The 27,483-nt window shown below is 49.6% G+C and overlaps 1 protein-coding gene across 8 annotated transcripts; it reads right to left on the bottom strand.

Moving 5' to 3' along the window:
* Positions 1 to 276: 276 nt before the first annotated feature.
* Positions 277 to 27,483, bottom strand: LOC310826726 (glutamate receptor ionotropic, NMDA 1-like). Of its 8 annotated transcripts, XR_014555951.1 has the most exons (22): positions 27,231 to 27,483; positions 24,404 to 24,538; positions 23,585 to 23,761; positions 21,316 to 21,378; positions 19,945 to 20,045; positions 19,160 to 19,281; positions 18,805 to 18,979; positions 18,215 to 18,359; positions 17,984 to 18,067; positions 17,227 to 17,362; positions 16,805 to 16,932; positions 16,059 to 16,223; positions 15,603 to 15,721; positions 14,718 to 14,830; positions 14,103 to 14,251; positions 13,738 to 13,895; positions 12,732 to 12,893; positions 12,020 to 12,129; positions 10,938 to 11,083; positions 7,273 to 7,383; positions 2,279 to 2,369; positions 277 to 1,473 (listed from the first exon to the last, which is right to left on the bottom strand). XR_014555951.1 is itself a non-coding variant. In XM_083701940.1 (21 exons), the coding sequence occupies exons 1-21, from the start codon at positions 27,477 to 27,479 to the stop codon at positions 1,405 to 1,407; spliced, it is 2,817 nt and encodes a 938-aa protein (XP_083558066.1). In that variant the 5' UTR covers positions 27,480 to 27,483; the 3' UTR covers positions 277 to 1,404. The 8 variants fall into 8 exon arrangements, 6 of the variants coding, with proteins under 6 accessions (XP_083558066.1, XP_083558068.1, XP_083558067.1 ...); XR_014555952.1 differs by lacking the exon at positions 7,273 to 7,383; XM_083701940.1 differs by lacking the exon at positions 2,279 to 2,369.

Genomic DNA, 27,483 nt, shown 5'->3' with positions numbered 1-27,483 from the left:
ATATTAATACGTGTGTGTGTGTGTGTGTGTGTGTGTGTGTGTGTGTGTAATAACCCCCCCCCACCCCCACCCCCCAATTTCAACTGGAGATCCGGTTGAAAAATCCCGCTGATACAGGATTATTGTAATTATTGTTATGTTCACAGGAGATGATTGGATGAGCAGGTTTGAGCAGGAATTTGGATAGGCATATTAGAAATTCAATTTAAATTCATCTAATTATCTACTTTTTTCTCCCTCTTTCTGTGGCTCCTTACATTTAACAACAACAACAACAACAACAACAACAATCTTTTATTTACATTTTATTTTAATAATAATAATCAATAAAATCCACAGAATCCTTGGGAGGTGATGCCCAAATTCCAGTCTGCAATTCCAGATGTTAGGTAAATATGTGAGAAATGATTTCAGATGAGTGAAAATGCTAGCAGGATTCAAGTAACAACAACAACAACAATATCAATCATAATATCAACAACAATAATATCAATAAAATCAATAATAATAATATCAATAAAATCAATAATAATAATATCATTAATAATAATAACTTATTTATACCCCACTACCCTGTGTTTCTGACAACATAATGTACAATAAAGGGAAGATCAGGGGAGGACTGGATCTCTAAGAGACCCGAATGGATCTCCAAGAAGGGAGGAAGTCAGCTCAATGGATCCATGGGAATAGGCAGGAATGTTGGGGAAATGAAAGGAAGCAGGGAAGAGGCGGTTGGGAAGTCTGGAAGGAAGGAAGGAAGGAAGGAAGGAAGGAAGGAAGGAAGGATCAAAGGATTGAAGGAAGCATGGAAGGAAGGAAAGAAGGAAAGAAGGAAAAAAGGACGGATGGACGGAAGGACAGAAAGAAGGAAGGAAGGAAGGAAGGAAGGAAGGAAGGAAGGAAGGAAGTCGCCCGTCCCCCAAAAATTGAGTGATCCCCAAAGTGGACAAAAGGAAGAGAAGCAGATTATGTACATGGACAGGATGGTCAGTCAGTCAGCCCCCAAAATTGAGCAAACTCCAATGTGGACAACCGGAAGCGGAGCACTGTACACGGACGGGATTCTCTCAGTTGCGCGCAGCTGCCTCCTCTCTCAGGAAAGCGGGCAAGCTGGGCTTTCCTGGGAGGGTGTCCTTTGAAGGGGCGCAAGGAAACGGGAAGTGGGCACCGAAGGCACATCAGAGCTCAGTCTCTGTCCGTCTGTGGTGTGTGAGCGGGGCCACTTCCTCAGCGCCGGTCCCCAAGGGAGGTCCGTGGGAGAAGAAGATAAATAGCCGGTCCATTCCGAGGCCCCTGGGAGAGTCTGAGAGGGGGTGGGCAGGAAAGAAGTGACGGGGTGTGGTGGGGCCCCCCAAGTCTTCCCTCGGGCATCTCAGCTGCCCCTTCCCAAGCTGGCGGCCGTCACACCACAGTGCTGACCGAGGGGTCCGAGAGGTTGAGCTGCCCCGCAAGGTCGGTGGGGTGGTACTGCTGCGGGAGAGACAAAAGACAAGAAACAGGAGGGCCGGCGGTCAAGCAGAGGTGGGCCAGAGCGCAGCTGAGACACACGCCACCCCTGCAGGCCGCCGCCGCCCTGGCAGGAAACTGCTCAGGGAAGATTCTGTGCCTCCGAATCGGGATGCTTTCAAGGCTGCGAGCGCCAAGCGGGGAATCTCCGGAGATCCGCTCTCTTCCCACAAAAAAAGTCAGGGTGCCACAATGTGGGCGGAGCCAAATGTACGGCCACCCTTCCCATTTTAGGGACCCTGACATACTGCCACCCTACTAATTTTGGAACCCTGACCTGTGTCGTCATGTCTTGCCCCCCGTTTCCATTCGGCTCAGCTCCTTCCCGGTTGGAGCGCATCGTCCCTCAGGGATCTCCCCCCGGGGAGCAGCCACATGGGGCAGGGGCCCCCTCCCCCACGCAGCGCAGCCCCTGCCCCCGGAAAGCAGCACCCGCTAACTCAGCCATTTTGGGCCAATCTCCTTTGGAACCACCCATCAGCTTCAACCCCTTGACAATTTCAGGTCAATCCCCTTGGAAATCTGCCGATGACTCTCCCTTCGTGGTCGCCAAGAAACTCCCTCCGGGAAAAAGCTCAGCGACTCAGCTCGCAAAGGAGCCACATTTTCCAAGATGGCCGCCCAACTCTCCCGCCTGGCCCTTTTCTGGGATGTCCCGGAAGGGGACGACCGGACGTTCCCCCCACCAGCACCACCACCCGTCCCACAAGATCAAACAGGACTTTGGATACAGGACAAAAATGCATCAACATTCACAACAAGATCCCACCCTTTGCGGAGGAACTCCTGAAGCCGGGAATTCTCTACAGGGCTTTATCTGCAGCTCACGGACTCTGGGTGTGGCGGCCTCGCGGGGGTGTCTGTAGGGAGCAGGCGCATCAAAGGGATGGTCTATTACATCGAAAGCCGGCTTTGAACCCGGGGACACTGCCGAAACCACCACCCCGGGAAAGCGGGACTCCGCCCGGCCAACCCGGCCAACCCGGAGCTGTGTTACTCCTCCTCCTCGTCCTCCCTCCGCCCTCCATGCTGGAATGCCTAGAAGGGAAAGCCACCCGAGGAAGCAGACCCTCCAAGCACCCCTCTCTCTCCCGGGATAGAAGAATCCAGCCCGGTTTCCGCCGAGATCCCGGAAGGTTCCGCTGTTCCTGGGATGTCCCTATTTTCATCGGAGAAATGTTGAAAGGGGTGGAATAGGACGTCCCTATTTTCATTAGAGAAATGTTGGAGGGGATGGACTAGGACCTCCCTATTTCCATCAGAGAAATGTCGGAGGCTATGCAAATGCCCACCGCCGAGGGAGAGACTTTTTTTATAAATCCCTGCGGTTACGAACAGGAGGAATAAACAGAGAGTCATGCAGGGGGAGTTTGCGAAGGCGGGAAGCCATCTTTTCTGGCCAAGACCTTTCCCCTTCTGGAATACCACCCTCCCAATATCTTGTGACAGACATCCTTTAGATGGGGAGAGAAAGAGAGGAAAAAATCAGAATTTCAAGATGGCTGAGAAGTTGGCTTTCGCCCCAGGTGGACCTTTCGATATCTGGGACCTTTGGAAAGACGCCAAAGGGGGGGGGATGAGGTCGAACCCGATGGCCCGCCAACTCAGAAACATGCATAATAGAGGGTCTTTAAAATGGGCCGAGGGTTTGGAGAGGGAGAGGGAACTTTCCTGCCCACATGGCGACTGTTCCAGAAAGGATGATGTGCAATGGGGAAAATATCTGGGAATTAAATCAAATTTGGTGGAATGATTTGGACAGGTTGCTTTGCTGCAATCGGCTCCCTAGTAACAGCCGGAATCCTGCAAATGTGGATCAGAATCCTGATTTAATCATTATGACAGATTGCTTTGGTGCATTCTGCTCCTTGAAAATAGCTGGAATTCTGTAAATGTTGATTAGACATGGGAGGGAGGAATGAATGGATGGATGGATATTCAGAGGAAGGAATAAAGGGATGGATATTCAGCAGAACAAGGGAATGGATGAGAGGAAGGAAGGAATGGATGAATATTCAGCGGAATGAGGGAATGGATGGGAGGGAGGAATAAATTCAGCAAAATGAGGTGGAGCCGGAATGCCACAGAGTGGTGGCTTGGGACATCCAACAAAGAAGAACCTGCCATGGGAAATGGACAAAAAATTGGGAAATGGATTAAAAATAAATAAAAAGGGATGAGAACGGATTGACATGCTGTTAAACAACTTCTTAATTCTGTTTCCTCCCTTTATGGTCTTGATTTATGGGCTACTATAGGCTACTATAGCCAGTGTGATGTAGTGGTTAGGAGCGGTAGTCTTGTAATCTGGGGAACCGGCTTCTCGTCTCCACTCCTCCACATGCAGCTGCTGGGTGACCTTGGGCCAGTCACACTTCTTTGAAGTCTCTCAGCCCCACTCACCTCACAGAGTGTTTGTTGTGGGGGAGGAAGGGAAAGGAGAATGTTAGCCGCTTTGAGACTCCTTAAAGGGAGTGAAAGGCGGGATATCAAATCCAAACTCTTCTTCTACTACGAGATGCGGGTCGCGCTGTGGGTTAAACCACAGCGCCTAGGGCTTGTCAATCAGGAGGTCGGCAGTTCGAATCCCCCCGACGGGGTGAGCTCCTGTTGCTCGGTCCCTGCTCCTGCCAACCTAGCAGTTCGAAAGCACCTCAAAGTGCAAGTAGATAAATAGGTACTGCTCTGGCGGGAAGGTAAACAGCATTTCCATGTGCTGCTCTGATTCGCCAGAAGTGGCTCAGTCATGCCAGCCACATGACCCAGAAGCTGTACGCCGGCTCCCTTGGCCAATAAAGCGAGATGAGCGCCGCAACCCGAGTCGGTCACGACTGGACCTAATGGTCAGGGGTCCCTTTACCTTTTTATAGGCTACTACTACTACTGCTAATAGTAATTAATAATAAAATAAAATAAAATAAAATAAAATAATAGTAATAATAATAATCGTTCTGATGTTTCTTCTCTTTATGGGCTTGATTTATGGGCTACTACTAAAATGAGGCTGCATTTTAAGCTGTATTTTAAGCTGTATTTTAATTAACTGTTCTTGGGTTTTTCCTATTATTTTCTATTGTAATTTATATTTGGTGTTAGCTGCCCTGAGCCTGACTTCTTCTTCTTCTTCTTCTTCTTCTTCTTCTTCTTCTTCTTCTTCTTCTTCTTCAATTTATTATTATTAAATTTATTATTATTATGTTTTATTAGAATTGTTTTTACTGGTTTTGATATGTGTGTCTTTTTAAATATATTTTTTTCATTTATTTTTTTCTGTTTTACAATCTTGAATACTCATTTCAACAGCCTTGAAATTCAAGGGTGTTTTAATGTGTGTGTTTTTTGGGGGGGCTGTGACGGTGCTCTTGGCACTGATACGGGAGGATTTGATGAGGAAATTTGGAGGAGAAGCGGTGAGGAATATTCAGGGCTGGTCTCCAAGGAAATGACAGGGAGCTTAGCATTGATACAGGAGAATTTTCAGAGGAAATCCTGAGCGGAAACAATGAGGAATATTTGGGGCTGATCTGAGAGAGGGACAGCGATCTTCACATTGATACAAGAGGATGTTCAGAGGAAATTGTAGCCCAACGCCTTTTGGAATAAGTTTGAGAAATCATGGGAGAGGTTTTGTGAAATATATTAATTTCCATTAATAATAATAATAATAATAATAATAAGTATTATTTATTTATTTATTTATTTATTTATTTATTTATTTATTTATTTAATTTCTGCTGCATCAAACCAACACAGCTGCCTACCTGGTGATAATAATGATAATGATGATTATATTATATTATATTATATTATATTGTATTATATTATTATCATCACCACCCCACCCCCACAATTATTGTTGCCAAAGAGCCATAACATAAATTAATAATAATAATACCCCACTCATCTGGCTGGGGAACTGCCTGCACATAGGAAAACAGCAGAAAGTCTGCAGATTGTGGAAGTTCAGGTTGTCCTGCCTTGGCCTCATTCTCAGCCTATCAACAGATTGGGATGAGGGATGCTAACAGATATCCCAGGGTCCCTATTTTGCAGGGACAGCCCAAGATTTGAAGAAGCCATGGCAGTTTCTGTTTGATCCGGGGTTGATCCCGCTTTTCCTAAGGACATTTCTATTTTCATGGGAGAAATGTTGGCAGGTATGAAATAGGACGTCCATATTTTCATGGGGGAAATGTCAGAGGGGATGGTAGGAAGTCTGTATTTTCATGGGAGAAATGTTGGTGGGTATGGAATAGAATGTCTGTATTTTCATGGGAGAAATGTTGGCAGGTATGGAATAGGACGTCCATATTTTCATGGGGGAAATGTCAGAGGGGATGGTAGGAAGTCTGTATTTTCATGGGAGAAATGTTGGGAGGTACCAAATAGGACGTCCATATTTTCATGGGAGAAATGTCGGCAGGTATGGAACAGGACAGGGGTTGGCAATTTTTTCTAGCAGCCGGTCGGTCTAGTGTACCACAGACCTTGTGGCGGGCTGGAGAAGTGGAACAGGGGGGTGGAGCTGGAAGAAGAGGCAAGGGGGGTCAAATTGTCCTCCTCTCCACCCCCCAGCCCCAGCTTCCCAGGGGCTGCTGCCACTGCCACCGCTGCTTCTCGTGAATAGGCAGAGTGAGCTTGTTTGCTCGCTCCCTGGCCCGTAGAATAAGGTGACCAGATTTCCCCCAATCTCCATGGATTTTGTAGGATTTGTAAATCCGGGGACGGTCCCTAGGAAACGGGGACGCCTGGGAACCTTACCCTAGAGGCACCAGGGCGGCAGGTGGCAGCGGCGGAAGAGGCCGAGCGGCGGTGGGAGGAAGAGGCGTAGTGAAGCCAGAACCCAGGATTATTGGCAACAACGATGGGACAAAGAGGCCAAGAGGTGGCAGCTCGACCAATCCCACACCGCGCCCAGATCCTAGCACAGGGTGGGGCCGTTCATGCCGATCAAATGCTGCCAGAGCAAACCGGGTGTGGCGTTGGAGCGGCCGAGCCGCCACCACTCTTGGTCCCATCAGTGTTGCCGAGAATTATGGATCCGGCTTCCCGGATTGAGGACCCGGGTGGGCCTGATCCATAGCTGTCAATGGTTCCCTTTTTAAAAGGGAAATTCCCTTATTCCAAATAGGATTCCTCGCAAGAAAAAGGGAAAGTTGACAGCTATGGCCTGATCTGGCCCGGGGGGACTTGGGTTGCCGATTCTGTCGGGTCAATGTCAGAGAGGATGGCCAGACGCCCCTGTTTCCACGGGAGAAACGTTGGCGCGGGCTAAGCAATGGAGCTCGGCCGTCCGCCCGATGACGGAGGGCCCCTCCCCCGCCTCATCGTTTCCAAGGAAGCCACGGACGGAAAGCACAGGTAAAGAAGGTGACGAGAGACACGGTGCCAGGTGAGGCCATGTCCCTTGCCTGAATCTCACAGAAAGTGCAGAGGCGGGAGACGGCTGGAGACGGCGGGGCAGGGGACGGACGAGGGGAAGACGGCATGGCGGACCGCTTTCCGGGAATGGACCAGGATGGGAAGGACTGGAAATCCAAAGGGGGGAAAGAAAAATCTGGGTTTTTTGGGGGGTCGGAACAGAAAGGAAAACAAACCACGTACGGGGAAAAGAGGGAACCCTCGATCTTTGGGACAGACGGTGGAGACAGACTGACAGAGGACGGACACGGGGCCATGGCAGCTGTGAGATGGGGCAATTGATGGGATGGCAGGAGAAAGAGAGAGAAAGAAGGCGGGCACAACCGGTTGTCTTCTTCTTACCGTGTCTCTGCAGGACCTACGGCTCTTGAAGCTGTTGGCCAGCGTGGATGTGATGGACCTAAAAGTGGTTTTCATTCTAGGGCCTGGTTCTGCTCTAGCACTTGGTCTATCCTAAAACGAACATGTACATAAGCGGTTAGATCTCCGGACGGCCGCCACCGGCCGCCGCGTCTACACTGTGCCTCGCTTTCACGGACGGCCTCACTTGCCTGGTGTGCTCCTCCTGCCCTACAGGGCAGCTGGGATCCAGAGGGCCCCTCCGAGCACTGACCTTCCGAGCGGCCATCTTAGGCTGGGCCAGTCCTGGCAGCCGACCCAGACTCTGAGCGGATCCACTGTCCTTTTCACAGACATACCTGAATTACATGGGACGGGGTGGGAGAAGATGCCCTTCTTGGAATGGAATCGGATGTCCCTCTTTTCATGGAAGGGGGAGGAACCAGACATTCCTCTCCCCTAACTCCCGGAGAAATGTCAGAGAGGATGTACAGTTGCTCTCAAACCATCCCATCCCTGGGGCAAACGGGGCAGGTTCCTGCCGAGAGGCCGATTTTGGAGGTCTTGGACGGGGTGGTTCGGGTCAGAAACACTCCAAGCATTGGTGGGAGGGGTGATAGGAAGACCCTTTTTTCCGGGGAGGAACGTCATGGTAGGACGTCCATAATTTGGTGGTGGGACTGTCAGAGAGGATGGTAGGATGTCCATAATTTCATGGTAGGAATGTCAGAAAGTGTGGTAGGACATCCATAATTTCGTGGGAGGAACGTCAGAAAGGGTTGTAGGGTGTCCATAATTTCATGGGAGGAACATCAGAGGGGATGGTAGAACATCCATAATTTCATGGGAAGAATGTCAGAAGGTATGGTAGGACGTCCATAATTGCGTGGAACATCAGAAAGGTTGCTAGGATGTCCATAATTTCATGGGAGAAACGTCAAAGGAGATGGTAGGACGTACATAATTCCATTGGAAGAACGTCAGAGGGCAAGGTAGGACATCCATAATTTCATGGGAAGAACCTCAGCGGGGATGGTAGGACGTCCATAATTTCATTGGAAGAACGTCAGAGGGCAAGGTAGGACATCCATAATTTCATGGGAAGAACGTCAGAAGGGGTGGTAGGACGTCCATAATTTCATGGGAAGAACCTCAGCGGGGATGGTAGGACGTCCATAATTTCATGGGAACCACATCAGAAAGGGTGGTAGGACGTCCATAATTTCATGGTAGGATGTTCATAATTTCATGGGCGAACATCAGAAAGGGTGGAAATATGTCCAACAGAAACTATATGTGGGGTGGACCCTTTTCTGGAACGGGTTGGGGGCAGGGCGGGGGCGGGTCTATGAGCATCGTTGGGTTCCTGCAGCATCTCTGAGGGCCTCCTCTCAGGATTTTGGAGAGCAGGGGTCCCCACCCTATTGGGGGCCGGGGATGGTCCCTGCCAGTCGCTGGCACCCCCTTCCTTCCATCTTCTAGAGGGGGGGAGAGACTTTTTCCACCTACCCCTAAATAAATAGGATCGGGGCCTTTGGTCAAGGCAGGTCCTACGGCCGGGAGATAGAGAGAAGACTGCATCAGAAGAGAAGGGAGGTCATTGTATGTTAATGGGGTGGAATGGGGGGGGGGTAAAAAATCAGAATTAAAAAAGAAAGGAAAACCAATATTGGGGGGGTGTTTGAAAAGGGTATATAGGTCACCCGAAACCGGCCGCCGGAAGCTGGGGGCTGCTTTCCGGAGGGATCCCGGGCAGGAATCCAAGAGGGGAGTTAAATGGGGAGGAGAGAGCTGAGGGTTGGGGGGGGGCAGAGCAGGAACGTAAGCCATCAAGGAGGGGGGGGAGAGGCCAGGGAATCAAGGGTAGCGGTCGGGCGGGAGGCAACCAGACCTGGTTTTGGGGGGGTTGGGGGGCATTTTTGGGAGTGGAACCCCATTTCTGACCCCACCCCTTTGGGCTATGGTGGAATTTGGGGGGGTTAGGGGAGGGGGTCCCCGATCTGAAGCCTCTGTATCCTCCCCTTGGGGAACCCCATTTCTGACCACTCCCCCTATGGATTTAGAGATTTGGGGGAGAGAGAGACCAGGTCTGGCTCCTCCACATCTGGATTGGGGGGGGGGCAACTGGAAATGAATCCATTTCCTGCTTCTGTTCACAATGTTCCTCTTCCCCGCCCCCACTCCCCTGTGCATGCATAGGAAAAAAAGCAATTAATAGGATAGAATGGATGAAGATCTATATCGAAATATATATAGATAGGGAGATACCCCCATATATATATATATATATATATATATATAGTTACATATATTGATCTAGAGGTATCAGTGCGTGGCCTGCCACAGTGTTGCGCCATGGCGGAAGGGTGACCAAAACCAAATAATAATAATAACAACAACAATTTATTAATTCTACCCTGCCCATGATTTCAAATAATAATTTGAAAAGAAACACCCGTGTGTGTATATATATATACACACACATACATATACATATATACATTATATATATATTATATGCATTATATATAGTTATATATATATTATATTTATATGTATTATATACACATATATAAATTATATATATACTATATATATATATATATATATATATATATATATATATATATATATGCTTTCGTAGATTTTCACGGGTACAGGAATGCAGGTTTTGGTGTCCTCGGGTGTCTTCCCGTGTATATATACTATATATTATATATATAGGCATATATAAATTATTTATATATTATATACATATTCATATATATATATATACACACACACATATATAATTATATATATAATATGTATATGTGTATTTATATGTATGTGTGTGTGTGTACATTTTTTTATTTTTTAAAATTGATTTTTATTTTAATTGATTTTTTAAAATTGGTATTTATTGAACAAAGAAATCTTCCCGCTTGCCTACCTTCTAGCATTGTACTAGTGGCTGGAGGGTTCCTCCTGCGGAAAAGTCTTATATTGTCAAACGGATCTCTGGAACGTCTGCTTTCCTCGTCGTCCGTGGGGTGGGTGGGCATGCTCGGCCAATGGCCCCCACCCAAAAAATCCTGGACCCCCCATATCTCGGACAGCCCCCCAAATCCCGGGCCGGACTTGCCGTCAACTCAGGGAAGTGTTTCTCCTCTGTAGAAAGTTGGCATGTGAAAAATGGCAGTGACAATTGTGCTCAGGATGCCCTACAAAATTCGAGCCTGCAGGACGCAGGGATGGACAGACCCCAATTGACAGGATGCCCCTATTCCCATTGCAGGGGATCAAATAGGATGCCCTTATTTCCATTGGGGCATTTGCCCCCCTATTTAGGAGGGTAGGGGGCCTTCAAAGGCTTTCCCAGGATGAGTGGGTCCCCCAGGGGTCATCTAAACCAACCCTCTGCCCTTCTGGAAGGAGTGACTCTTATGGGGTTCCCCCACCCCATAAGTGGGGGCCACGGAGAGGGCGTCCCTCTAATACTACTCCCCTTTGGCACCGTAGTGACTGTTGGGGTGAAGGAATGGGAAATGGAAAAGGACCTCCAAATTAAAAAACGGAAATTAAAAAATGGAAGTTCCACATGTGTTGGTGTTTTTTCTGGCGGTTTTGTGGGTTACCTGCCCCCCCGCCAGAGGTCTCTTCTCCTCCCAAAAATGGCCTCTTCCTACCTGTAGGTTCTTCCTCCAGACGTTGACGGCGGCAAAGGCCAACTGCATCTGCTTCCGTCGGGCGTCCTTGTGCCTCTTGTAGGCAATTTCGATGAAGATCAGGAAGATTCCGGCCACGATCCCACCGGCCACCAGCATGAAGACGCCTGGGAGGGGTCGAAACGCGGGAGGGAGAAGGGTCAGAGAGCCGAGTTCGAAGGAAGCACGCACACACATGCCGCCACCACAGTCGAGGGTCGTCCAGGAAGCAGAGTGAGAATCGTAATCATGGCGGCAATCATTGTGATAGTAATAACGATGAGGATCCGGAATAAGAATAGGAATCACAAATGACAATCGTAAGAAGAAGGATAGCGATAGCGATAGGGATACTTACAAATGGTGGTGGTAGCAGTAGTAGTTAGAAATGGCAATAGTAACAATAACAGTAATATATATATAACTAATAATAATAATAATGATGATGTGAATCTAAGTTTGGCACTCATCATCATCGTCATGATCACCACCACCACTATCATCTCAATAGTCTTACAGTGGTACCTCGGGTTACATACGCTTCAAGTTACATACACTTCAGGTTACAGACTCTGCTAAGCCAGAAATACTACCTCGGGTTAAGAACTTTGCTACAGGATGAAAACAGAAATTGTGCTCCGGCGGTGCGGCAGCAGCAGGAGGTCCCATTAGCTAAAGGGGTGCTTCAAGTTAAGAACAGTTTCAGGTTAAGAACGGACCTCCGGAATGAATTAAGTACTTAACCCGAGGTACCACTGTATTCTTAAGAGCCTGGCTAAGCACCCATCACCATCATCCATCACCACCACCATCTCAATATTCTGATTCTTAAGAGCCGGGCTACATATGGACCTAAACATTTTGTGAATCTAAGTTTGGCGCTCATCATCACCATGATCACCATCACCATAACCATCATCTCAGTACTCTTATTCTTAACAACCGGGCTAAGCACTGGACATTTGGTGCCTTGCCTTGGGTTGGACTGTGTCCTTCGTGCCCCTTCTTCTCCGATCCCTGAGGGAAGGGAGCTCCGGAGGGGATGGGGAGGTCTAGGAACCCACCTGCCATGTTCTCAAAGGTGAGGGTGGCCGGGGCATTACTCCTTGAGTCGCATTCCTGGTACCTCACCCACGTCTTGTCCAGCTCTTCCATGAAGCCATTTTCGTGGAGGCTGTGGGACGGGAGGAGAGAGCTGAAGTGGGGGGTACCGCCATCTTGAATAAAATATGGATCGGGGGTGGGGCGGGAGGCCAGGTGAAGCCCCGCCCCATGACTCTCAAATCTCTTAAGGGGACCCAAGGGAGTCCCAGGAAAGCCCACTTCCTGTTCCCTGGACCACTTCCTGTCCTCCAGGAGACCAACTTGGACCAAGAAGGCTCCTCGGCCATCTCTGACAGACCCAGAGGAGGTCAGGCCCAACCGGACTCCCTCTTTCTGGGTTCAATCCCGGAACAGCCTGATGATTTGGGGGCGAGGAACGTCGGAAGGGCCGGCGGGGTTCTGGTTTGATCCTGGAACACCCCAATTTTGGGGAGAGGAACTTTGGAGTGGCTGGCAGCTTTCCGGTTCAAACCCCGGATATTCTATTTTCCCGATTTCCCCCGGAGGGGATGCCTGGACCTTTCTCCCGTGAAAAGAGGTCCTCTCGTGTTTCTCCTCCAGAGTGGGAAAGGGAAGTTCCGGGATTGATCCAGGATGCTCACAGGGTCCTGTGTTCTCCAACCCCACCCCCTTCCCCAGATCATTCCCGTGGGCGGGGGAAAGGGTACGGACTTGAGGATGGCCAGCGAGACGTTCTGCTTCCAGGGACTGTCCTTCCTCATTCCGATTCCGAATCCAGACCGGAAGAAGAGTTCTCCAGTGGTCACCAGGTCGCACTTCTGGGAGGCTTCGAACTCCAGGACGGCCGAGTCCCAGATGAAGGCGTGGAGCTTGCTGGGTGGAGACACAAGTGGGAACAGTAACCAGGAAAAGGGGGTCGACTTCAACGCTCCCGGCAAATTCTAGAAGCCTTCCCTCCCCCTCTTCCAATGGAGGATTTTCGCAGGATGAAGCGGTCCCGAAAGGAAAGGATCAGAAATCCCGGCAAATTCGTTCCTGAGAAATTCCCACAAAACCATTTCTGAGAAATTCCCACAAACCATTTATGAGAAATCCCACCAAACCTTTCCTTAGGAATCCCTGCCAAACCATTTCTTAAAAATCCTACCAAACCACTCCTTAGAAATTCCTGCCAAACAATTTCTTAGAAATTCCAGCAAAATGTCTTATATATTTCTGCAAAACAATTTATTAGAAATCCCCACAAAACATTTTGTTTAGAAATCCCAGGAAAATTTCTTAGAAACCCAGCAAACATTTCTGAGATATCCCAGAAAAACAATTTCTTAGAAATCCCAGCCACATTTCTTGGAAATCCCAGCCAAATTTCTTGGAAATCCCAGCAGAATTTCTTAGAAATCTCAGCCAAACAAATTCTTAGAAATCCCAACAAAATTTCTTAGAAATCCCAGCAGGATTTCTTAGAAATCCCAGCAAAATTTATTAGAAATCCCAGCCAAACAATTTATTAGAAATCCCAGCCAAATTCCCACAAAACATCTTCGCCTTTGCTTTGGCTTCAAATCAGTGGGTTGTTAATTGGTCAAAATACGTGGAAATTACCTGGATGAAAAATAAAAATAAAAATGGAATTCCATAATCCAACGCCTCTTTCTCCATTGGTCCCCCATGTCCTCCCAGCCCACCCGCCTGGAAAAGTCAAAGGAGTCTGACTCACTTGTCCCGGACGGCCTGGATGGCTTCGGCGGCACTTTCGTAGTTGTGCTTCTCCATGTGGCGGTACATGGTGCTGAGCTCCACCTGCCGGCGGAAGTAGATGTCCACCGAGCTCTGCTTGACCGTGGCGTAGATGAATTTGTCGGACGGGTTGCGCAGCTGGGAGAGGGGAAGGTAGGACGTCCGTATTTTGGTGGGAGAAATGTCAGAAGGGGTGGTAGGACGTCCATAATTTCGTGGGAGAAATGCTAGAGGGGATGGTAGGACATCCCTATTCTCATGGGATAAATGTTAGAGAAGATGGTAGGACGTCTATATTTTCATAGGAGACATGTCAGAGGCTTGGTGTTCTCCTTCCATGCTTACCCTGGGATCATTGATGCCCGTGATCCGTTCCTCGGGTCTGTCCAACACCAGGAAGGCCGCCAGGTTGGCAGTGTAAGAGGCCACGATGATCATGGCGAATCCAGCCCACACCATCCCCAGGATCCGTGCGGAGAAGCTCCGGGGAGCGCCTGGAAGAGATAGGGCAGCTCGGGATGGTCCTCAAGCATCTGAAGGACCGAAACCCTGGGGAGATAGACCTCACCCAAGCTCTCTAGTGCCGCCCCTTGAGAAGACCATCTAATGAGGGAAGAACCCATAGGGGAAGAAGTTGAGTTGGACATCCCTATTCTCATGGGAGAAATGACAGAAGTCGGAGAAGATGGTAGGACGTCCATATTTTCATCAATGTCAAACGAGATGGTAGGACCTCCATATCAATGTCAAAGGGGATGGTAGGACATCCATATTTTCATCCATGTCAAAGGGGATGGTAGGACCTCCCTATTTTCATCCATGTCAAAGGGTATGGTGGGACCTCCCTATTTTCATGGGAGAAATATCGGAGAAGATGAGATGGGGTCAGTGGCACCAGCCTTTGCTTTGCAGCCTCTTACGGACGGACCCATCCAGATCATTCCCACTGGAGAGACTCACCTTCTCCGATGCCAGAGTTGAGCAAGACTCCCCAGGAGAACCACATAGCAGATGACAGGGTCAGGGCATCCTCTTCCTCTTCCTCGCTGTTGACTTTGAAGCGGCCAAAGGGGCTGCAAGAGAGCAAGCGGGGCCAGCGGTCAGCCATCCATCAAGTAGCAGGTCTTAGAAGATGGAATAAGTGATACAAAGTCAGTGGACAGAGGTACCTTTGCATCATTGATGGGTACGTAATTTGGTGACATCTTGAGGAACAGCCTGTCCAGTTCCTTGTCCCTTCCCCCATTCATGGGTGGGAGGAAGCAGAGCTGGATAACTTTTCCTTGCTCCTCTGGGAGGAGGAGGAGGAGACCAGGAAGACCAAGGGGTAGAGGAAGGGTTAGAGGGATGAGGAGGAGGGGGAAGAGGAAGAAAAGAGAAGGGAGGAGGAGGAGGGGAGGGGGAGTAGAGGGAGGAGGAGAATGAAAGAGGAAGGAGGAGGAGGGAGGAGGAGACCAGGAAGACCAAGGGGTAGAGGAAAGAGGAGAACGAGAAGGAAGGAAGGTGAAGGAGGAGACCAGGAAGGCCAAGGGGTAGAGGAAGGGTTAGAGGGATGAGGAGGGGGAGGAGGAAGGGAGGAGGAGAAGGGAGGAGGAGAATGAAGGAGGAAGGAGGAGGAGGGAGGAGGAGGAGACCAGGAAGACCAAGAGGTAGAAGGAGGGGTAGAGGGAGGAGGAGGAGGAGGAAGAAAGGAGGAGCAGGGAGAGGAGGGGGAGGAGGGGGAAGAGCAGAAGGAAGGAGAAAGGAGGAGGAAGGAGGAGACCAGGAAGGCCAAGGGATAGATGGAGGAGGAGGAGGTGGAGGTGGTGGAGAAGACCAGGAAGACCAAGGGGTGGCAGCAGTTACCTGAAACGGTCCAGGAGATAGAGCATCACAGCCACCACATGGACCGAGAGGCCCACCAGGAGCCACAGGGTGCTCTGGAACGGCTGCATGAACGAGTCCAAGGTGCTGCGGGGGATTTCCTGCAACGGAGAACCGGAAGTGGGCGTCAGTAGCTGGGGGAAGACCCCAGCAGGGGCTGCTTAGGGTTCCTCACAAAGGTTGAGGAGATCGCAGCAAGAGAACGGTTCTCTTCTTCTCCCCAGGCCTTTCAAGGATGGACCTTGATGTCATATATGGGTGGTTTTTAATGGATGCTGATTATATTATAATATATTATATTATATTATTCACAAGAAATTCCATCGGGACTTTGCAAAGGGAAGGAGATTGACAACGGGAACGGCTGGACCAAAGCAGAGCGTGGCCACCTCTGGAGGGCACAGTGATGCCTAGTGGTCGTTGGCCATGTCTACCCACCTTCTTCACCAGGATGGTGAGTCCCTGGTACTTAAAGGGCTTGGAGAACTCAATGTACTGGGCCCGCTCGTTGTTGATGGTCAAAGGAGCCACGATCATGTCCGCCTGACCGCTCAAGAGCTCCCCCATCATGCCGTTCCACTCCTTCTTGTTGCTGTTGTTCACCTGTGGTGAGACAGAGCCAGGGTGAGAATGGCAAGGAGGTCCGTATTTCCATGGGATGAGCATTGGTGTTGATGGTAGAACATCTGTATTTTCGTGGGATGAATGTGGGAGATGATGGTAGAACGTCCGTAATTTCATGGGATAGATGTGGGAGGTGATGGTAGAATGTCCATAATTTCATGGGATGAATGTGGGAGATGATGGGAGGACGTCTGTATTTTCATGGGATGAACGTCAAAGGGGATGGTAGGACGTCCATAATTTCATGGGAAGAACCTCAGAGGGGATGGTAGGACGTCCATATTTTCATGGAACAAATGTCAAAGGGGATAGCAGGAAGAAGCTATGGGAAGCAAGTTCACGAATGGACAACCCTCCAGGCCTCTCCTGAAGGTTCCTCCGGTCACCCCAGTGTGGGCGGAAAGCCAATGGGGACAGCCAACCATTCCAGGAACGACGTCCCACAAATCCTCTTTTTCAATGGGACGCCGTCTGTCCGTCCCCAGCCAAGGGGCTGGACCCTCGGAGGTCTTCTGAGAAGTTGGAGGGTGGCCCGTCCGGCCTTCCCGAGGCCCGCTCACCCTCTCCTGTGTGCCAAACTTCCCATCGCCCACGAGGTGGACCTCGTAAGTGAAGTTCATGGTCTTGGCCAGCTTGATCAGGAGGTCGACGCAGAAGCCATAGCAGCAGAGCATCACGCTGGGGCGGCCTGGTGGGGCAGGAGAAAGGGGGACCATTGAGGCCCGGTCCAGAAGGTCCCCAACAGAGAGGACTTTCTCAATCGCTCCACCTCCCCATTGTTCCTGACCACCGGTCCTGCTAGCTAAGGATCATGGGAGGTGTAGGCCAACTACATCTGGAGGAGCCTGGTCTAGACTAAGAGGATCTCATCTCCACCATGCAGTGCAGACCCTCCCAAGAAGGAGAGACGCCTGCCGCACAATGGAGATGCTTGGCGGGGGAGCTTCTGACCCGACGCCCCGGCTGTGGGTTCGAGACATACCCGGCATGGTCACGTTGGGCCCCGTACAGAGGACCTGCTGCACCAAGCCACCGGTGCTGTTGGTGAGGGCTTTGCACTTGCCATCGGCCAGGGTCTCCTTGACATAGACAAACGGCTCCTGGTGAATGGTGACAATCTGAAAGAGATTGAAAGAGAGCCATCTCCTTCAACCGTTTCTGCTAAGGCTAAACTTCTAGGCCCTCAACCATCTTGAGATGTTTGAAGGTGGTTCCCATATCTCCTTGGTCTCCTCTTCTCCATCTCCTCCTAAGTTCCTAACCGTTCCTCCTAAGGCTCAGTTTCTAGACCCTCAAACATCTTGAGATGTTTGAAGATGGCCCTAACATCTCCACTCAGCCTGTTCTTTTCTGAGCTAAAGAGAGCCATCTCCTTCAACCTTCCCTCTAAGCCTCAGCTTCTAGACCCTCAAACATCTTGAGATGTTTGAAGGTGGCTCCCATATCTCCTCTTCTCCATCTCCTTCAACCGTTCCTCCTAAGGCTGGGCTTCTAGACCCTCAATCATCTTGAGATCTTCAAAAGTGGCCCTAACATCTCCTCTCAGCCTCCCCTTTTCTGGGCTAAAAAGAGCCATCTCCTTTGACTGTTCCCCCTAAGGCCTGGCTTCCAGACCCTCAATCATCTTGAGATGTTTGAAGGTGCCTCTCATATCTCTTGCTCTCCTCTTCTGCAGCTCCTTCAACTGTTCCTCACCAGGCTGACATTAGTGAGGGAGGGAGGTGGAGCAGAGATGATACCTTGAGCTTGGTAGACATCTCATAGCCCTGGGGTGTCTCAGTTTCTCCTCCTGGCCAGATAATCTTGCGGTCGTTGGGCAGAAACTGCAGAGGTGAGGAGAGAAAGGTTGGGACCAGACCTTCTCTACCAGCCTTCCCTGTTAAACGACCATAGAGTCAGAATGGTACCCCTAAAGGTCAGCCAGTCTGACCCCCGGATCAGGCAGGGCCCTCCCATCCAGGGATACTTACGTGGCTGCCATTGTAGACGCCGACCTGCACCAACTTGTTGTTCTGCAGGTTCATGACGCTGTAGTTGGCGTACTTGCGGTCCCCATCCTCGTTGAACTCCACCCGGCCCGTCACACCCTCGGCGTACTTCGTCTGCATCAGTACCCTGGGGAGAAAGCGGGTTGATCGGGATGGAAATGTCTCCAACGAAATTATGGACGTCCTACGATCCCCTCTGACATTTCTCCGATGAAATTACGGATGTTCTACCATCCCCTCTGATGTTTATACCACAAAATTACGGATGTCCTACCATCCCCTCTGATGTTTATACCACAAAATTACGGATGTCCTACCATCCCTTCTGATGTTTCTCCCACAAAATTATGGACGCCCTACCACCCCTTCTGACATTTATGCCACCAGATTATGGACATCATACCATCATCTCCAACATTCATCCCATGAAAATACGGACATCGTACCATCCCCTCTGACGTTTATACCACAAAATTACGGATGTCCTACAATAATCTCTGACGTTTCTCCCATGAAATTACAGATGCCCCACCATAAAGAACCCAGGTCCAAGGTGCCCAGGATGCTCTTACCTCTTGAAAAGTGGCCCCGTCTTCCAGATGTTGGTGTTCCCCACGCACCCCCTGGGTGGGTCGGTGATGTTCTCCTTCTCAAACAAGTCGTGGACCGCCTGGGCCACTATGGCCACCGCGTCCCGGATGTGAGCTGACTCGTTCTTGCCGTTCATGAGCTGCAAACCGATGAGACCTGGGATGGGGATGGGGTGGGGGCGGAGACAGACGACTGGGTTGGCTGGGACCCAAGAGGTCATCCAGGCCAACCTACTGCAGGGCGGAGACCTCCGAATGGATTTAGAGAAGGGAAGGAGAGCACCGCTGGGTGATCAACCATGGGGCAGCTGGACCATGGGGAGGGGTCCCAGGTTACCTTCTGGCGCATTACGTAGGGCATTGCCGGAGATTTCCCGTTCCCCCACCAGCCAGACGTAGCCGGGACCTGTCATGTTTTCTTTGGCTGCGGCCGTGTAGACGGTGGTGGCATCGTCCTCACTGGAGAAAGAGAAGAAGGCTGTTGGGATGGTAGGACGTTCGTATTTTAGTGGGAGAAACGGCAGAGGAGATGGAATAGGAGGTCCCTATTTCCTTGGGAGAAATATCAGAGGGGATGGTAGGATGTCAGCATTTTAATGGGATAAATGTCAGAGTGGGTGATGGACATCCATAATTCCATGGTAGAAACAGCAAAGGGGATGGTAGAAGTCCATATATTCATGGGATGAATTCTGGAAGGGATGAAATAGGACGTCCCTGTTTTCATGGGAGAAATGTCAGAGGCGATGGTGGAAGTCCATATTTTCATGGGAGAAACATCGGAGGGGCTAGTAGGACATCCCTATTTTCATGGGATGAATTCTGGAAGGGATGGAATAGGAGGTCCCTATTCTCATGGGAGAAACGTTGGAGGGGATGGTAGAACGTACATAATTTCATGGGAGAAAGGTCGGAGGGGGTGGTAGGATGTCCCTATTTCCATGGGATAAATTCTGGAAGGGATGGAATTGGAAGTCCCTATTTTCATGGGACAAACCTCAGAGGGAATGGTAGGACGTCCATAATTTTGTGGGAGAAACATCGGAGGAGTTTGAACGAGGGAAAAATGGGGGTCGCCTCCACTCACCTGTCCCCAACCCCGCCCCACCAGCCGGCCCTCACCTGGCAGACAAGATGATCACCCTGGCCTCCAGTTCCTTGGCTTCCAGGAGGAGAGACGTCACGTTCTTGGTGCCCGGCTCAAACTGAAGGACCTTCTCGGCCTGCAAGGTTGGCGCGAGCAAATGGGGTCAGTCGGCTGGGCCCTGATCCCCCATGCCAGAGCCATGCTTTCCTCAGAAAGATACCTCCTTCTCTCTTTCCAAGGTCTAATTGGAAAGGACTCAGTTGTTCCTCATTTCTTTTCCACGGTTTTTTTTCTCTCCTCCCCCGTTCTTTTTCTTCTTCTTTTCTCCTGGTGGGGTTCATTTCCTCCCCACCCCCCTTAAAAAAATAAAAATCTAATTTTTTATTTTATTTCTATTTTTAAAAAAGAATCATTTTTCTTTGTTGTTGCACTGGGCATGCAAACAGAAGTCACTCCAGCCCCAAAAGAAGGTCGTGCATTGGTACAGGAAAGAGGAAAAAAGGCATATATAGAGATACACAGCGGCCGCCAAAGTGATTCCACCCACCGTGGCAAATTGATTTCTTGCTATTTGTTTGTTTTGCAAAAATTTAAAAAAAAACGTTTTGCAGAATTTGCAAAAAAATAAATAAATTTCAAAATGTGCAATTAATTTTTCCAAAATTTGCAAACTTTTTTTTTTTTTTTTGCAAATTCTGCAGAATCCCCGCTGTATCGTGAATTGCCGAGCTGCCTTTTTCACTCCGCTGTCACCGTCTTTGCGACGGCAAGGGAGCCCCTCGGGCGGTGACTGCACATATCCATATATCGGTTGGCTGGCTGGTTTCACAATGTAGTTGACTGCTCAAACGCCTGTTGCTTTTCCAAAAAATAATTTAAAAAAACAACAACAGGAAAAGGTGAGAAAGGGGGAGGGGAAAAACACGCAAGGGGTCCGCCTTGCAAGGGAATCGAAGTGAGCATCTCGCATTTCCTGTTGGGACAGGAAGGGGCAGAGCAGGAAGAGGAGAACAGGAAGGGGGAATCAGATGGTCCAGGAGAAAACAAGGGGGGGGAGAATAAACTCGCAAATTCGCTCTGGCTCCACATGCATGGTCTTCCGAAGAAAGACGTCCAGGATGGGATTGCTCCTCAAACTCAAGCTCAAACCAAGCATATCTCAACGGAAAAGAACGTGCGACCCAAAAAAACCCCCAATGGAGTCTGCTTGCTGGCTCCAGAGATATTTTTATTTTTTTTCCCTTAAAAAAATAATATATATGTATATATCTCTCTAAAATTTATTCTGATTTTTTGTGGGGTGCCCTTGGGCCTAGGCGGCCTGATTGATGAATTTTATGAATTTTTTATTTTAATTTTTTTGCTCGTTAGGTTGGTGGGCGGCGTGCATTTCCATGCAAATATACCTTGGGTCCTCGCTTGTTGTCAAAGGATAGCGGTTCGAGGCTGTCAAAGCTCCTTTTTTTACTCTGATGGATAATGTGCACAGAGAAAATATGCAGACACAGAAGAAGATTATAAACAGTTGAAAGAAGAAAGACGGGCACTCAAAGCAAATCCCATATCCAACTCCTCCTGATCCGGGGTGGGGGGTGGGGCGTAACAGAGGAGCAGGGAAAACCCCCTACAAGCTTTCCTATTCAGTTTCCTACAAGGTTTCCTACAAACTTTCCAACAAGGTTTCCTATTAAGTTTCCAACAAGGTTTTCTGCAAAGTTTCCTACAAGGTTTCCTATTCAGTTTCCTGCATAGTTTCCTAGAAGGTTTTCTATTAAGTTTCCTTCAAAGTTTCCTGTTAAATTTTCTGCATTTTTTCCTACAAAGTTTCCTATTAAGTTTCCTACAAGTTTTCCTGCAAAATTTCCTACAAGGTTTCCTATTAGGTTTCCTACAAGGTTTCCTATTCAATTTCCTGCACAGTTTCCTAGAAGGTTTCCTATTAAGTTTCCTACAAACTTTCCAACAAGGTTTCCTATTAGGTTTCCTAGAAGGTTTCCTACTAAGTTTCCTACAAAGTTTCCTATTAAGTTTCCTGCAAAGTTTCCTATTACGTTTCCTACAAAGTTTCCTACAAGGGTTCCTATTAAGTTTCCTACAAAGTTTCCTGTTGAATTTCTTGCATTTTTTCCTACAAAGTTTCCTACAAAGTTTCCTTCAAGGTTTCCTATTAAATTTCCTACAAACTTTCCCGCATGGTTTCCTATAAAGTTAATAAAATGTTTCCTAGAAGGATTCCTCTGGGGGTTACTAGAGGGGCTTCTTAAAATGTTTCTGATGGGGGTTCCTGACCAGGTTTCCTATGGGGTTTTCCTATTAAATTTCCTACAAAATTTCCTAAGACGTTTCCTACAAGATCTCCTATGGGGGTTTCCTAGGAAGTTTCCTTGGAGCTTCATGCAAGTTCTTCCTCTCCTTTAAATCGGTGTAGGTACCTTGCGAGTTTCTGAGGGCAGCTGGACATTTTCATGGGAGAAATGTTGGAGGGGATGGTGGGTTGTCCCTCTTCCCAAATGTTGGTAGACCTCTGAATGCTGGCCGCTTGGAGTGAAAAGCAGGGGCAAGGCCGCCACCCTCAGCTCCTTCCTCCCTGCAGGATTCTTGACGGCCACCGAGAAGAGGATCATGGACCGGATGTCCTGCTTTGGTCTGATCTAGGAAAGCTTCCCATATATGTTGCCTTGGCTGACGTGGAGCCACCGCTCACACCACGCGCCAAGGAGGGTCAGCTTCAAAGCCCCGCTCCACCATTTCTGCCATAGAAATGTCGGAGAGGATGGAGCCACGTGGGCCCCCAACCCAGGAGAGAAGGAACTGGACCTTCAGAAGAAGCTGGGATTAGAGAGGTTGTGGACGATTGGACCTTTTATGGTGTTCTTCTGGATGTTGGAGCGTCTGGGGCAACCCAGTCTGATGGGTGGGGGTATAGATGACAAAATTATGACCATTATGACTGATCAGATTGTTGCATTGACCATGAGCTTCTTTGGAAAAGAGGAAGGAAGCAGGTAAAGGGAGCTGCCTATCCCTGCCTCACAAGTCTCTCTTGGGGCTCCTTCCCAACTCTATGATTCCATCTTGAGGTTCCTGCCTTGGTTGAACCAGACAACCATTCCATGATTCTATGTTGAGTTGCCTGCATTGTTTGGACCAGACAACCCTTCTAGGTCTGTTCCAACTCTATGATTCTATGTTGAGATTCCTGCCTTGCTTGGACAAGACAACCCTTCCAGGTCTTTTCCAACTCTATGATTCTATGTTGAGATTCCTGCCTTGGTTGGATCACACAACCCTTTCAGCTCCTTCCCAAGTCCATGATCCAAGCCTACTCTCCTAGACACTCTCTTCCAATAAGGAAATGGGTTTTTGGCCCAGCTCCAGGTTACGTCTCCTCCCTCGTTTCCCCGTTTTTGCCTCTTTCCGATTTTGGATTTCGTTTTTTTTTTTTAATGTAGTCGGAGATTTCGGTTTTTTTCAACCATGGCAAAGCAAGTGAAATGAATAAGGAGTAACAAACTTTGGTCAAGGACTTAGATGGCCAGTGCCTAAGAGCACAATGTGGGTCATGTTTAACAATGGGAAGAAGAGAGAGAAGGTGTATTTACAGATGTCAATCTACACACGGATGACAAAGCTCGAGACTTTCGAGAAGAGCGTGGGTGGCGGGAAGCTACTGACCTTGGACTCTTTCTCCTCCAGGAGGGTCTCCAGCTTCTTCTGAGCCGCCCGGCCCTCGTGGTCATCGCTGACGATGAGGATGATGTGGTTCCATTTGTAGAAGCGCATCATCTCAAACCAGACATTGGACTGGTGAGAGTAAGGCGGTACCGTGCGGAGGAACGAAAGATGGATACTCTGGGGAGAGAAGGAGCCAGAGGGAGCGTCACTGCGGACCAAGCGGGGGCGTCTGGGTTGAAGCGCCGTCCCTCCTACGGGGTGGAAGGAGCCTCTGGAGAAGTTCCATCTTGAGACCCCACCTGCAGAGAGGTCCATGCTCTGCTCAGCTAAAGCGTTCTCCATGGGGCTACCTTGGAAGTTGACCTAGAAAGGAGTTGGGGCAACGTCCCTCCTATGGGGTGGAAAGAGCCTCTTGAGGTCTTCCATCTTGAGACCCCACCTGCTTCTCCAGAGAGGTCCATCCTCTGCTCATCTCCTGCTGTCTCCATTGGAAGGTGACTTGAAGATGAGATTGAGGAACATCCCTCCCCTGGGGTGGAAGAACATCTCTAATACCAGCTCCATCCAAAACCTGGCCATCTGCTTGGTCTACTGCCCTGCTTTCTCCATGGGGCTACCTTGGAAGGGGACCTGGGAACCATTGTGGAAAACAGCCTTCCTGCGCAGTGGAAGGGCCTCTTTAGGAAGCCAATGGGAAAGATCTCCAGACGGACGGATAGACATTGACTACTGAGAAGAACGAATGGCTGTATCAAGGCCTTCTCCCACCAGATGTCCAGGAGAACGGCGGGTCCCGACCAGCGGGAGCTGTGGGCTTACCTTGTCCGAGTAGATGGACATGCGCGTGGTCAAACCAATGACCGGGATCCGGTAGAAGCCAGCAGTGTATGACACTGGCGTCGGCGTGAGGTGGTCGTTGGGAGCCGGTGGGTGACTCACCAAGATGGCGTAGACCTGTGGGAGAGACGTTTTCCCCATGGAATTATGGACGTCCTAACATTCCCCTCCGACATTTCTCCCATGAAATTATGGACGTTCTACCATCCCCTCTGACGTTTCTCCCATGAAAATATGGACATCCTACTATCCCTTCCGACATTTCTCTCATGAAATTATGGATGTCCTATCACCTTGGCGACAAAGATCCATATACTTCAAGCTATGGTTTTCCCACTAGTGATGTATGGAAGTGAGAGCTGGACCATCAAGAAGGCTGATCGCCAAAGAATGGATGCTTTTGAATTCCGGTGCTGGAGGAGTCTCTTGAGAGTCCCATGGACTGCAAGAAGATCCAACAGACCTATTCTGAAGGAAATCAGCCCTGAGTGCTCACTGGAAGGACAGATCCTGAAGCTGAGGCTTCAAGACTTTGGCCACCTCCTGAGAAGAGAGGAGTCCCTGGAAAAGACCCTGATGTTGGGAAAGATGGAGGGCGCAAGGAGACAGAGGATGAGATGGTGGGACAGTGTTCTCGAAGCAAGCAACATGAGTTGGAAGACAGGAGGGCCTGGCGTGCTCTGGTCCATGGGGTCACGAAGAATCAGACATGACTAAACGACTGAACAATAGCAACAAGAAGCCATTCCCCTCCGACATTTCTCCCATTAAATTATGGACGTCCTCGAATGCCCAGGCTTTGACAGGCGGAGAGAGAAGTCGGCCGAGCCAGATTGCAAGATAATATGATTTCCTTAACCGCACATTTAAGACCTAAATGCCATTTCCCCTCCAGGGACCATTTATGATGAAATGGTCTGGCAAGAAGGAGACGAAGAGCAATCGATGGAAGGAGCCAACCCTATGGAAGCAACTGAGATGGCGTTTCCATGGAAACTTCATCCTCCCTTTGCTGGCTTCTCCTATAAATGGCCTTTTCTGCCATTTATAGGGGGAAGAAGGAAGTCTGTAAATGTTGATCAGGTCTGCAATTTGGGTGGCTTCAAAGGAGATCCCAAATGAGACGTAAATGGGGTCAAAATAGCACCATTTGATAACTTTGGGACCCGGTTTGTTCCTTGGGAAATGGGCTGTGTTGTAGTATTTTTAAGGTCCCAATATGTGGGTGTGTAAGAGGGAGGGAGGGAGGGAGGGGGGAGGGGGGAGAGAAGGAGAAAAAGAAAAGAGAGGGGAGAGTGAGTGAGGGAGGGAGAGAATGAGAGAGGGGAGAGAGGTAGGATAAGAAATAAAGAGGGAAAAAGAGGGAGAGGAAGAGAGGAAGAGAAAGAAAAAGAAAGAGGGAGAGGAGAAGAAAAAATATAGAGAGAAAGAGGGGGAAGAGAGGGAGGAAAAGGGGAGAGAAACTGGGGAAGGTAGGGAGAGAAATAAAGAGAGAGAGAGGAAAAAAAGAAAGAGGGTAGGCATAGACAGGGAGAGGAGGAGAAAAAGTAAAGAGAGAAAGAGAGGGGGAGCAAGGGGGGAGAGAAAATAAGGGAGTGAAAGAGAGAGGGGAGAAATAAAGAGAGAAAGAGAGAAAGAAAGAGAGAGAGAGGGAGGGAGGGATAGAAAAAGAGGGAGAAAGAGGGAGAGAGGGAGGGGGAGAGGGACGAAGGAGAAAAAATAAAGAGAGAACATGAGAGGGGAGAGAGAAATAAAGAGAGGAAAAGAGTGAAAGAGAGGGAGAGAAAGAAAAATAAAGAGGGAGGGAGTGGGAGGTAGAGAAGGAGAAAAAATAAAGAGAGAAAGAGAGGGGAGCGAGGGAGGAAGAGAAAAAAGTAGAGAAATAGAGAGGGGAGAGAGGGGGAGAAATAAAGAGCAAAAGAGAAAGAGAGAGAAAAGGGGAAAAGAAAGAGAGGGAGGGAGGAATAGAAAAAGAGGGAGAAAGAGGGGGAGAGGGAGGGGAGAGAGGTAAGGAGAGAAATAAAGAGGGAAAGGGGGGAGAGAAAGAAATAGAGGGAGGGAGGGAGGTGGCAGAGAAGGAGAAAAAATAAAGAGAGGGGGAGCGAGAGAAAGAAAGAAAGAAAGAAAGAAAGAAAGAAAGAAAGAAAGAAAGAAAGAAAGAAAGAGGGGGTTGTCCCTGGGCTGGTGCCCCAAGCCAAAAGGCTGGTTCATAGGGTCAAGGAGTTGTTGGCTGGACCTTAGTAGGGTCAAGAAGTTCCTAGGCCAGTCCTTAGAGCTGAAGGTTCCCTAGGTTGGTTTCTAAAGCCAAGGGCTCCCTGGCCTGGCCCCCCAAGCCTGATCCATAGGGTCCCTGGGTGCTCAATAGTAGGGCCAAGGGGCCTCTGATCGTCTCTTAGGGCTGAAGGTTCCCTAGGTTGGTTTCTAAAGCCAAGGGCTCCCTGGCCTGGCCCCCCAAGCCTGATCCATAGGGTCCCTGGGTGCTCAATAGTAGGGCCAAGGGGCCTCTGATCGTCTCTTAGGGCTGAAGGTTCCCTAGGTTTGGTTTCTAAAGCCAAGGGCTCTCTAGGTGGGTGCCCCAAGCCCACAGTCTGGACCATAGGGTCAAGAGGTCCTTGGCCAGGTCTTGGGGCGGTAGGGTCCCTAGGTTGATCTCTGTGGCCTGCGGGTTCCTAGGTTGGTGCCCCAAGCCCACAGTCCACAGGATCCAGGGGTCCCTGGGTGGTCCTTTCTGGGGCCAACCAGGTCAAGAGCTTGGCCCATCACGTCGGGGGTTCCCCCGACCGGTTCTTGGGCGGCGCGGTGCGGCTACCTGACTGGAGATGAGGTCCTCGCAGACGGAGAGGGCCATCTGGATGGCGTTGGGCTTGTGGGTGACGGAGGTGGCGTTGAGCTGGATCTTCCAGGTGCCATGGCGCTTGTTGGCCTGGTTGATGGCCTCGCGGAAGACCTGCTCGTGCCTCTTGGTGCTCAGCACCGCCCCGATGTTCACCACCTTGGGCTCGCAGCCCCCCCGCGCCACCGAGAAGCACAACAGCACGGCCAGCAGCAGGAGGCGCATGGCG

This window comes from Podarcis gaigeae (genome assembly GCF_964106915.1).
Source record: "Podarcis gaigeae genome assembly, chromosome: 11".
In the NCBI taxonomy this organism is placed as follows: Eukaryota; Metazoa; Chordata; class Lepidosauria; order Squamata; family Lacertidae; genus Podarcis; species Podarcis gaigeae.
This window is presented reverse-complemented; position numbering and strand designations above follow the sequence as displayed.